At 43.5% G+C, this 13,305-nt stretch overlaps 1 protein-coding gene across 1 annotated transcript; it reads right to left on the bottom strand.

The window, feature by feature from the left end:
* Positions 1-781: 781 nt before the first annotated feature.
* LOC138579704 (olfactory receptor 5V1-like) lies at positions 782-1,705 on the bottom strand. The gene has a single exon (XM_069649943.1). It carries the CDS (start codon positions 1,703-1,705, stop codon positions 782-784), a length of 924 nt encoding a protein of 307 aa, XP_069506044.1.
* Positions 1,706-13,305: the final 11,600 nt, after the last annotated feature.

The raw sequence follows: 13,305 nt of genomic DNA, 5'->3' as shown, positions 1-13,305 counted from the left end.
CGCAGTCCCGGCCTTATGCGCCTTTCAGTGGTATATATCTTGCATGAACTCACATATTGTTACATTACACATTCAACAGTACGTGTTGCTCTGCCCCTGCATCCCCATGAGTGATGTGCAGATGCAGCTGCATTGGTGCTGGTCAGGCCATGATATCACACCATTATCTACGTCTACATATCTATATTATAAACCTATGATAGAAGGAAAGTTGAGCCACTAAGGTTCAAACCTGTGATCATTTCTGGGCTGTGTGCATCACGGTCCTCAAATATCTTCATACAGAGCTTAATGTTCTGAATATCTTGATCTCATTCACAGCTGCTCGGCACTTTCCTACCTGTAAATAAACCTGGACCTGTCCTCTGATTACTCCTCCCTTTTCGCGACCCCTTCACTCCCTTCCCACAGGCTTTTGACCCATTGATGTGACCCCTTTCATTTTTTCTTTTTACTGTGAATAAACCCAAACCTGATGAAAACTCCGAAAGATCACCTGTTTTAATGTATTGCTCCAAAGGAAGATGTGGGCAGATTCGGGCTGCAAGAGGTTTTTGTAAAATCCTGAGAAGCAACATAAATGAGACTTGGAGGTGTTGTCAAGGCTTAATAACTTTTTAAGGATATCGTTTAGACCTGAAATTGGCCATGCACTGCCGTTTTCTCTTTAACCGTCCATATATTTACCACTGAACACAAGAATTAATTCAATTTGACATACATATCAGCAGAAATTTGCGAAATGGTTTTCTTTTGGAAAGTAAAGTTCATTCTGCCTTCATTAAATTAATAAAAATGTTCTCAGGCCTTTCTTAACTTCTGCATTCTTCAGACTGTAAATTATGGGGTTGCACATTGGAGTAACAGTGATGTACGACAAGGACAGTATCTTATTCTCCTTCATTGAATACGTTGACGTTGGTCGAATGTACGTAGAACACATAGTTCCAAAGAATAACAATACCACCGTGAGATGCGAGGCACATGTCAAGAAGGCCTTCCGCCTCCCTCCACTAGATTTAATTTTCATGATGCAGGAGGCAATGTTGATGTAAGAAGTGATGATTAAAACAAAGGACAGCATTGTTATCATAGAACCTGAGACATAGATCAGTACTTCAATTCGTCGAGTGCTGCTGCAGGAAATCTTCATCAAGGCTGTAAGATCACAAAAGATGTGATTGATGGTGTGGGTCCCACAGTAGGAGAGCCCAGATAATAGTGCAACGTATGGTACTGCTACCAAGAGACCCACTGCCCAGCTCCCAACAGCGAGCTGCATGCACACATCCTTATTCATGATAGTCATGTATCGCAAGGGGTTGCAGATGGCCACATATCGATCATACGCCATGACTGTGAGAATGAGGACTTCTGTACATACCATGCCCATGAACAAATACACCTGCAGCAGGCACTCAGTCATAGACATATGCAAGCCTTCCTGGAAGAAATGGACCAGCAACTCTGGGACAATGTTTGAGGTGTGACAGATGTCGATGAAGGACACATTTGATAGGAAGAAGTACATGGGTGTATGCAGATGTACATTACAATAAATTGTTGCCATAATTAAAAGGTTTCCCGCCAATGTCATCAAGTAAACTAGTAACAGTGCAGCAAAAAGGGGAACTTGGAGCTGTGGAAGATCGGAAAACCCTGCAATCAGAAACCCTTCTGCAGTGCTCCAATTTTCTCCTCCCATTTCTGCAGAGATGAAGCTAAGGCTGGCTTTAAAGTCGAGCTGAAAGGAAAGAGAAAATGTTACTGTAATTTCTGACAGTGTCAATGATGCAATGACTGTGAGAGATGTGTTGAATGCTTCACACTTCCTACACATCGCCTATTTACTGACACACACCTACGCAAATCATGTTCTCACAATTTTTCCAGTGGCCACAGCAGCGTGGTATTTCTATGAAAGCGTGCACAAACAATGGCCAGGCACACACCACATTGTCAAGGATATGTCCACTTAGCAGAGCAGTGCAAGATTTCATTGTGAACAGTTAGAGCAAAAGTATCACATTTCATTATGTTCCCTGATCACAGGGAGTTATGGCAGTAAGGAACAATTACAGTATGCAGCATGTGGCCAAATGGAGTCAATTGGACCATTTATGAGTGACAACACCAACACTGATTCTGTACTGGGCACTTAACATGTACATTGTTCTCACAATACATAGATAACATTTAATTTGGCTTTCATTTACTCAAAGATTACAAATACGTGTATAGATATCTGACATTGATGCAAAGATCACAAGACGTGCTGCATGGAGTTCATTAGTTTACCTGGGTGTGTGGAGGTTTGGGTGGGGGTGATCTGTGAGTCTCAGTAGAGAAATGGCAGTGTGATGTTCTCTGCTAGCCTAGTATTCTCTAAGGGTGTCTGGGTCTGTGTTTAGGTCACTTAGAATCTTTTCCACAGGACCTTTCCCTCTGCTACTAGGGGTCTCTTAATGGCAATGTCTTTCTTTAAGTTTTTATTATACCCAGTTATCATAGTAAAGGCACTTTTCAGTATGCTCAGCTAACACAATAAAGGAACATTTGTACAGAAGTATGTTTCACTGAGGACATGGACATGTATTTGTGTAAGGAATGCCATGAGGGCTCTCCAAAAGAAGCCTGAAACACATACAACAATGGATTGGCTTTTCTATAAGGATCTTATAAGATCTTACATTAACCCTATTTCAAACCTATGCAATTTATTTAAGAATTCAAACGTTATTTTGGTGTCATTTTAAGATCACTATTTTCTCACAAGTTTTTAGAAGCTACTTATAAACTCGTATGAGGCATTTTTGTATATGGTGGATACTACAAATATAAGTGGTACTTCACATTCACTCTCTACACTCCCTCTTCTAAGCACACTCGCAGTCTTTCACATACACTCCCAATGAACTACCGCTTGCACTTACTATCCAATACCTCATGTGCTCCTCATCGCCTCTGCACCTGGTTTCTTGATCTGCCCTCTCCTCCCCCTATGACCTCACCCGCAACTCACACTTTCCTGCATCCTCAGGTCTCCTTTAACCCCCTCACTGGCCTCTGGCTGTCCCAGGTCAATCTGGACCTGTCTTCCCCTCCTGGAAGGTGTTACACAAAATAAGGTTATCATATAGTGCATTATGCCCATCCCCCTTCCGTCATGCGGGGCGCCGTGGGACAACGATGGTGATTTGTGCGGTACAGTGTCCAAGTCCGTATTAAGGGGGTCTGGCCTGGGCACCCATAAGTTAAGTCCAGTCTCTATTTGGTGGGGTTTGTTTTATTTCCCTGAGGAACAGGGAGCCGGGCCTCTGGTTCTCTTCCTGGTGACTCTCCACCTCTGGCGGGGTCTAGATATAGATGTGCGGTGGCCACTGATGATTTCCCGTCTTGTGGGTGATCTTCTCCCTCATCTGTGGTTTTGCTTTAAGACCAAGAAAAACCTGATCAACACTTAGGTTCAAAGGCATGACATGATGCAAATTGGTGCTGTACATATACACAATGGTATCTGGGAAGGGGATAAATAATGGGGCCAACATAAATTGCCCTGCCTCTTAGCTTCTGTCTGGCTCTGGAGTCCTCCTGTGTAGGCCTCCCATGCCAGGTTGAGGAGGTTTGTCATCCCCTCTGATCAAGGTCAGGGCCCTGACCTTGTCACAGTCACCAAGTGGTTTCCTCTGGATAGTTGTAATCAGTCACACATTTGGCTCTGTGAAAGAGTGTTAAGGCTCCTGTGCTACAGAAATGTACGCTGTTGGCGGTGTTGTTGACCCTAGCATGACTGCTCTTAAATGCCATATTAATGAACTTGGACATTCAGGGGTGCACCTGCCCTTCCCTGTCCATTAATGTATCCATGTCAGTCCGATCCAATGAATAGAAAGCCAGTAAGAGCAGGATGGAATCGCCCCCTCCCCCCAATGCGACCACCTCCAATGATCTGAGATCACATAACTCAAAACATCTGATTGGATGTATTTACAGAAAACACAAAATTTGATGCCTCGACAAAACCACTGAATTGGATGCATGTACTAAGATATATTATTGGATGGATACAGAACAGGAAGTGAGCAATGATTTCAGAAAGAAATCAATTTCCGTGTAAAAAGGTGCCATGGGCTTTCATTGTGCCTGTGACCCTTGCAACACTTGAGAGCAGCCAGTGGTGGTAGTGCAAGACACTCTGGGACTCACAGAAGGCAACATCGTTCACAATGCTGACCCTGCTGGTGATTTTTGGGTATTACACAGAACCTCTCAGCCATCCCAGTATGGTCGCCTGGATGCTATCATCTAACCCAGTGATGTTTAGTAAAGCAAAAGCAGAGTTAAAAAGCGAGTGTGATAGGAGTGATCTGCAAGGAAGGACAACCATTTCAGTGAGAATCACGCAATGGATCAGGCATAAGACTGCACAATCCATGAGGGGGGGACATGTAAGCACTCCTGACACATCAGCGTGAGTCAATGGTATAGGGAGCCACTCACAAGTGGGAACATTAAGGAGATGGCAGCAGAAGAGGTAGGGATCCCACAGGCATGTAAAGAGAAGCCATGGCTCAATCAGATAGCCGCTGTGAAAAGGATGCCTGACTCAGTGATGGCAGCTACCCTATTTATTGCTTCTATCTATAGAGCCGAGGGTCTGCTTTCTATCATTAACACAATACTTGCCACACCGATTCCACAGGAGAATCCAATCGCAGGGAACCCATCATATGCTATCACGTCCAACTGGCACCAGGTGCCCTGGGAAAGCCACGGATGTCCCAATTTTTCGATTAGCTGCAGCTTAAAAAGGGGTCAGAAACAAAGCAAAGGAGTTTGGAAGAACTGATTGGGCAAGGGGAGGAGCACGGGGAGAGGTATACAGAACAGAGGGGTGTGTATCTGGAAAAGGGAGAGATCAAGTAGAGACGAGGTAAAGTAAGGGAGATGCTGGAGTTAGAGGAGAGAAAGATTGAGGAGAACGAGGAGGAGGAAAGGGGTAGAGGGATTAGATAACTGTGGGGAGGTAAGTCAAATATTGAGATAGGTCATCCATTCTTGCATCAATCGGGAAGTCCCTTGCCAGTAAACAGGTCCATGTTCAAAGGCCAGCGAATGTATGAACTGGATTTATAACATGCAATAAGATCTCACCACCACAGGGACATCAAGGAGCAGAATAATTGTGAGACATACCACTAAATACTGAGCCAGCCTGGACAGTTATCTGGGAAAATCAGTGTTTTCAGGGATTTCCTAAATATCAAATGCAGGATTAGTCAGAGTTCTGTGGTCTACGTTGGTCAGAGAGTAGGAAGGGAAAACAGCCTTTCCTTAGTAAAAGTACTGGCAGTACAAGACTGGGACATTCTATGTTTTTCACTTCAGCACAGGGAACCATGGGTTTGCATCAAATCATTAATACAATTATTAATACACCTCCTCCACAGGAGGAGAATATCCCAAGGAATGTGTGATATGCTTCTACTAATGACTGGCCCCTGATGCCCCTAGGACAGCTGTCACTGTCCCATTGGCCCCACTGACCAGAGGGCAATAAAGGGCCATGTCAGGTCCAAATTGAGGGAGATTTGAAGAACGTAAGAGAAATACAAATATGCATAGCGAGTGAGTGAGGCTGGAGATATATAGGGTACATATCAAGGAGGAGGCAGAGGTCAGTGTGACAGAAAGTTTGGAGCTGGAGGAGTGAATGATGATGAAGCTGAGAGATGCAAAAGGACGTCAATTCACCAGAATGCCAGAGAAGGCATAAGTGGCATCACACACCCGATGGCATCCCAGGAAGTGATGTCATATGACCTTTGACCCTGGTGGCAATACATGAAATGATATTCAAGCCCAATGTCAACACCTTGTCAAAACATGTATGCGGGCTCACCTGTGAGGGCTTGGAGTGCCTCTTCTTTGTAGGTTCAAGTTTCCTGTGCTTCTTGGAGATGCGGGTCTTGTGGAGGTATGGACGGGTTTCTTCTGACGCCACTCTGCTGGGTAGTCTGTTCAGCTGTCCAATGTGAAGACAGAATTCCCAGGGAAGAATAGGAGTGGTTAGAATCAACGGTGGTGAGTTCAAGGATTCAGAAGCCCAGGGAGGAGTAGCAGCGGTCCAAAGGCAACCGCAGCTATTTGGAAGCCCAGGAAGGAGGAGCAGCGGTCCGAAGGCAACCGCAGCTTTTGGAAGTCCAGGAAGGAGGAGCAGTGGTCCAAGGGCAACTGCGGCAGGACTGCAGAACTTGGCTGCGGCCGAATACTCCAGGGAGGTGGAAACAGGACGGAATCCCTAAGAAGGGATTCCAAGGTAGGCGAACAGGAAACACAAGGAAAGCAGCGACCGAAGAACTTGGAAACTGCAAGCATTGAAATGCGCCGTACCAGAGGGCGGGCGCTTATCAAGCTATGTAGGTATTCCCAGGAGCTAGACCCCGGATCTGAAAACGATGTCCGCCATTTTGTGGGGCTTGTAAGGTTGCTATGGTACGATGCCGCATAGGTCTCTATGTTACATTGCCGTATAGACCAGGAAGACCAGAGGGGATAGAACCGAGGTTTCATGGCAGTATACCCCCTCAAACCCCCAGGCTTGCCAGGGTGTAACCGATGGAACTGTTGCACCAATCTACCGGCATTAATGTTAGAGACTGGTTCTCAGGTATGATCACTTGGTGGGTATCCCTTCCACTCTACCAAATACTGTAAACGTCCTCTCCTGTATCTAGAATCACAAATCCTGGAGACTTAATATTCAACCTGGCCTTGAATGAGAAGAGGAGGTGGTCGGGGAGTGTTCTTGTTGGTTTGATGGTAGGGTTTCAACAAGGAAGTATGGAAGACAGGATGAATCTTGTTAGAATCGGTAGGTAGACGAAGTAGGCATGCCGCAGGATTGATGATCTTGGATACAATGAAGGGTCTGTAGTATCGAGGTGCCAGCTTGTTTGGTCGTAAATGCCCAAGTAAATATCAGGAGGATAACCATACCTTTTCCCCAACAGCATATGATGGGGCAGGACATCTTTTGGCATCTGCATGTTTTTTTACATCTCTCCTGGCTTTGGTTAGTTGATTGTTGACATTCTGATGCATTGATACTAAATGTGCAGCCCAGGAATCTACAGAGGGAAAAGGACTTGTCAATGGTAACACTGATGGAAGCACTGATGGGTGGAAGCCCTGATTACAGAAGAAAGGACTGTTTTTTATCGCTGAATGCTCAGAGTTGTTGTAGGCAAATTCCGCAACCAGAATCAAAACAGACCAATCACCCTGCACCTTGGTGGCGAAGCATCGTAGATATTGTTCGAGGGTTTGGTTAACCCTTTCGGTGATGCCATTAGTCTGGGGATAATATCCTGATGTTAAGGCACGTTGGATTCCTAGCACCTTACAGATATGTTTCCAAAATCTCGAGATATACTGGGGTCCACGGTCAGAGATAATCTTAGACGGAAGTCCATGTAATCGGAAAATGTGTTTCACAAAAATGCCAGCCATTTCTGGCACAGAAGGCAATTTCACCAACGGAGTAAAGTGGGCAATATGAGAGAAGAGATCTATGGTGACCATTATAGCTGTATGTCCCCTGGAGAGAGGTAGCTCTACTATGAAATCCATTACAATGGTTTCCCAGGGTCGAGATGGTAGGTCTGGCTGGAAGAGTAATCCAGCTGGTTTTCTGCTGTCAGTCTTGTTTTGATTACAGGTAGTACATGCCTGGATATATGCGTGTACATCCTTGATCATCTTTGGCCGCCACCAGAAGTTCCTTTGGATGGAACGAAGGATACACCTAACTCCACGGTGTCCAGAATGGAAGGTGTCATGGCATAGGTGTATTATCCGTTCCTTCAATGCCTGGGTAGGAATCACTAGTTGGGAACACCGAAAACGGAAGGCGTCTTTATATTTTAGGGCCCATGAGTTGTTTCTCTGGAATTCCTTCCATAGGTCTGAGGTTGTGGTCGCACTCTTAATAATATCCAGGAGACTATTAACCTGGGCGATGAACACAGTGTTAGGAAACATCCTAGGAAGATCGGATGGTGTGTTTCTTGTGATGGATAGTCTGAACATCTGGATAAAACATCTGCAATAACAGTTGAGGTTCCTGGAACATGTTGAACATAGAACGGATATTGAGCAAAGAAGAAGGACCATCGTGCCTGTCGACTGTTTCTACATTCCATAGACTGAAGGACTTGTAGATTTCTATGGTCTGTGCATACAATTACAGGCTAAGTGGAGCCCATGAGAAGATGATGCCATTCCTTAAAGGCTGGGCGAATGGCCCGAGCGAGTCAAGGGCGAGCAGCAGTCAATAAGGACTGTTTCACTGTGCTGCTTTACTCTGCTATTATTTTGCCTGGAAGACAGCAGTTGCTGTAATTCGTTGGACTCTTCAACCCCTGAGCCCTGAGACTGTGAAAGAACTGCGCGCTCGCACTGAAGCCGTGTGTGCAGAGCAGCGTGTGCGAGTGCTGGAGGGCACTGTTTCTTTAACCACTCTGTCCACTGAGGTCCCGCCCACAGGAAGCGCCTCACAAAAGGGGAAGGTCATCGCCCTCGTGGCGTGAAGCCCGAGCAAGTCAAGTGTGAGCAGCAGTCAATAAGGACTGTTTCACTGTTTGCTGCTTTGCTGGGTGCTAGGTGTTGGCCGCTTGACTGGGAAATGAGTAACTACAGTAAAGAGAGATGGTAAGCACATATTATAAGTCTGGAGGTGCACAAAAAATGTGATTGAGCAGCCGGAAACTGCCATCTATACTGTGTCGGGGAGGTAGTTGAAAAAGGGGCAATATTAAAAAACATTTCTTTGATCAACACCTCTACTATCAACTAAGAAAAGGGGACGTAAGCAGAATAATTAATTGCCGCTGTTATCGACAAAACCATCAAGTGTTTAGCGAGCTGGAGACTGCAGGGGGAAACCCCTTTGATCCTGTTCGCACTGCAATACAGCTGAGTAAAATACGATCAACTCAGACATCTAACTGACAAAGATTTCCTTAATTCAAAGGAAATTACTTCCACAATTGTATTCCGAGTGTTGACTCAGAGATTTTAAATGAAACTTTGCAGTACAAAAGACATGGAGACAGAAGGGGATGAGTCATATCTGAGTGGAAGCCAGGAATCAGATATTGCGGCCAACACTTTAAACCATAACAACTTGCTTCTTAATACCCCTCAGCAAATCCATATTCAAGTACACACGGAAGAATTACCGATCCATTTGGCTGGCAGTCATAAAGAGAAGAACCTTAGCACTGGAATCATAAACAAATGGAAACGGGGATTGGATTACACAACAACAACAAAGAGAATCCAACAAAAAATTGAAAACCACTTCGGGAAAAAAACGACATAAAAGTCATACTGATGTTGAAGGAGAATCACTCATCCTGTGGGAAAACCCGAGGCAACCCCAAACACCATCTTCTAGCACGGAAATCCCCTTATCACCAGCAAAATCGGGGAATAAAACTGACTTACCAAATGAAGGGGAAGACGTTGTGCAAATATCAGCTCTTCAAGACAGACAGCCATCGGAAAACATAGGACGAACTATAGAAAGCAAAAGAGACACAGATCACCAGGAAGATCACAAAAGAAAATCAGACTCAAACCCAGACACATAGAAAGCATTAAATTTTGTTCTGAGCTCATTAGTCTCAGTTTTCGAGATGGTAAAAATGGAGGTGCAAACACAAAACGGGACACTTTTGGAGATGACAAAGGAAATAGCGTTGTGTGATTCGTCCTTAGTTGGCCTTTTAACTGCAACTAATACTAATATGACTATGCCGCTCCGGGACTTAAACCTAGAAATGCTAAAACAAGGACTAGACATGTCCTCCATACAGCAAAGTCTGAAAGAGAAAAGCCAAATGGAGAAACAAAATAATGAACTGCTGGGAGAGGTGCTTTCCTTATTGAAAGGAAATCGGAAAACAAATCCAATAGAGGGTAACAAAGAAAAAACTCAAGAATACTCAATAGATGACAGACCACTTTCAGATTCGGTGTTGGAAGAAGTCAGAAGACTGGCAAATGCTGTAGAAGGAGAACTGGATATTGGAGAAGGGGTGCAAGAAATGCTGCCAGAAAAGGCAAATGTGAAGCAAACAGAGGCACACCAAGACTGGCAGTAACCAAAGGACCAGACATCAAGAGGCAGGAGAAAGACATGGAAAGGTCTAGCAAGAAGAGAGAGGTCAATGACAGCACTCCCCAAAACTAAGAAAAACAAAAAAAAAAAAAAAACTGAAAGAAACCAAGCATACTGGGAAAGCAAAAGAAAGATTAAACTTGCAGGTAAACCCTAAACAGTCTGGTAAAAGTGAAGAACAGGACAACCAAAAAAGTGATACAGGAAACCTACAAATACATTTGGGGAAAAGCAAAACTAACCAAGAGAAGAAAAAAAACAGAAACACATTAAAAATACCTCCCAAATGACCAAGAAAGGAAACTGTAACAAGACAAGCTCGAAGAAGCTGTAGAAATTACGAAGACAAGCATAGGTTTACAAACTGAGAACAATGCAGAGGAGGGCAATGATCCAAGGACAAAAATCAAGGAGAGCAGCACGAAAGATCTACCTAACCAAGGAAAATCACAAACAAAGAAAGAACTATTAGGAGGCTTTCAAAAAAATGCTGACACAAAAGCAATAAAGTGGGCCCCGATCTTTCAGAAAAAAAAAGATCTTCAATCAGGCAAAAATAACAATTGTTCGGTCAGCACCGCAGCAGTGCCGGGTGTATATAACATAAAAATTGCTCCAATCTTTGAAAAAAAGAGCCAGAAGATCGGCTTGGAACCAAGTGCTGTTTCGGAAAAAATCTGACCATTGCCATATCCTCGAATAAAATAAAAATAAATGTTACCAACGACGATAATATTCGAAAATGGGGAAGGAAAATCGGTCAAAGTAAACAGCCCAGGCAAGCTAGACGACACCAGCTTGATAACACAGTCTTCGTCTAAAACCAGCGAACATATAAATCAAGACAATCTGAAAAAATTTGCCATTCAAAGAGTCTGGTTAAGACTGCGCTCCAATACAGGACATCGTAAATCACTAAGTCAGGCGGTAATCTTGGGCATGATAAAGAAAGTGAAAAATCTTCACCGTTTATCATCAGAAGACATAGAAAGTGTCAAATTCCCAATATCACAAGATCCCTTCCTGGTGGAGCCGGTCCTAACATCAGAAGATGCAAAAGATATTCTGTTACAAGAATCAGTAGAGTTAGAATCCTATGGGTTGGAAGTCTCATGTAATGAGTCAGACAGAAATATCATCACCAAACAGCACAATGTACCAACACCAATAAATAAGGGAAGGAAATCTTTGAATGAACGGAATCTGACAAGATGGGAAAGCAGAGAGAAGGATTCAAGCATAAAAGAAAATACCCTCACACTTCTTCCAGAGATCCTTATGCAAGTGCTGCAGAAGTTAGGACAGGGCACACAGCAACTTTAGAAAAGATGACTTAAATGTGTTCAGCTGGAACTCGTGGGGCTCCAGCTTAATAAGAGCAAAAGAAATGAGGGCACATCTGTTCAACCTGGGCAATGTCATCTTACTACAAGAAACCTGGTTGGTGAATCCATTGAGCATAGAAGGATATACAGTCTTCTGCTTATCAGCATCACAAAAACCTTTGGGGCGTCCATCAGGGGGATTACTTGTAGCACTTATGAATGAGATCTTTAAGAACATAGTAGAAATTTGGAAAAATAAAATAGGCTTTCATGCATGCAGAGCAAATACATATTCACAAGGGAAAGCCAAAATTTGGGTCATGATAAATATTTATTGGAACCCGCCAGTTCAACACTGGACATTTTCCTGGAAAGTTTGGGTCTATTACTTGAAGCAGTGAAATTGAACTCAGCTTCCAGAAACATCATTTTGGCAGGAGATTTCAATTCAAATTGTCTATACCCACAAAAAGGTGAGGCAAAACAATCAAATGCAGGGAAAACAAGTAGGGGCAAACTGTGGCAGGACTTTATGGAACGTTGGGACCTTGAAATGGTTAACAACTGACAAGAGAGTGAACAAGGAACATATACAACATGGCATCGAGGGCAAACATCCTCTGCAATAGACTTCATCTTTGTCTCTAAAAACCTACATGCCTCACCCTCCCTTCTCGCTCTCAAGCGGGATGGGGGCAGTGACCATACCAGACTGGAACTAACGTTCCAAAATATACTAGGTACAAAAACAGAAAGAGATTTGCAGAACTTGGAAGGAAAAAAGGGAAAAATCAGAATCAGAAAGTACAAGAATGAGGGAGTGAAGCTAAATAAGCGGCTAAAAGAGATCACCGAGTCTATCTGGAAAGTGGAATGTGATCCGCAGAAGTTTAACAAATTCCTACGGTCAACACAGGCTCCCGGAGATCTAGCAGGGAGAGCTAAACAGAAACATCTCCACGCCTTCGATGAAACAACTCAAAAAAGAAAAAGGGAACGTAGGAAAGCACTGCGAGAAATTAAGAAAATAGGATATCCTGTGGATCAATTGAAAATAGAAATAAAAAGAGAAAAACAAAAATTATAAATCATGGTCAATCTCACAGACGGGGAACATATACTCAACATGCTAAGAGAAAACAACAGCAAAAACTTTTGGGAAGCACTAAATCAATTTGAGGGAGGAACAGGCAACTCTCTCTGTAATCTAGTCTCTGAAGAAGACTGGGTTAAATATCTCACTGAAACCTACAAGAGTGAGAGTACTTGCCTTTTCTCGACCAGTATAGATATACCCTGGCAACTTTACATCAATGAAGAAGAAATCTACGAGATCGTAATTAACTCCGCAACCTCTAAAGCCTCAGGATTAAACGGATTGACTTATCAGACACTTAAAAAAAGAACCAGAACTTTGGTCAAAGTTCTTATCTTGTCTCCTTGGGGAAATCCTTAAAAAAAGAGCATTTCCAACTGCTTGGAAAACAGCATTGATAATACCATTCTTTAAAAAAAGGTGATCGGCGAGCAGCAGAAAATTACAGACCAATAGCGCTGCTCGACATCGAAAGCAAAATATTCATGACAGCAAGTTTCAAAATGGGTAGAACGTTTTGAAGTTTTATCACGCTTTCAAACAGGATTTCGGAAGGGACATTCAACGTCACTTAATGGCCTGATCCTAAAATTATTGAATGAACAAACAGAGAGTAAAAACACGCCCCCACTGTATGGAGCATGGATCGACCTATCGAAGGCTTTTGGCCAAATTGAAAGAGTATTACTCTGGAAAAA

This window comes from Ambystoma mexicanum, chromosome 3p (assembly GCF_040938575.1).
Source record: "Ambystoma mexicanum isolate Mex_15411 chromosome 3p, UKY_AmexF1_1, whole genome shotgun sequence".
NCBI lineage: Eukaryota > Metazoa > Chordata > Amphibia > Caudata > Ambystomatidae > Ambystoma > Ambystoma mexicanum.
Note: the sequence above shows the minus strand (reverse complement) of the source record. Positions and strands in the feature narration are given on the sequence as shown.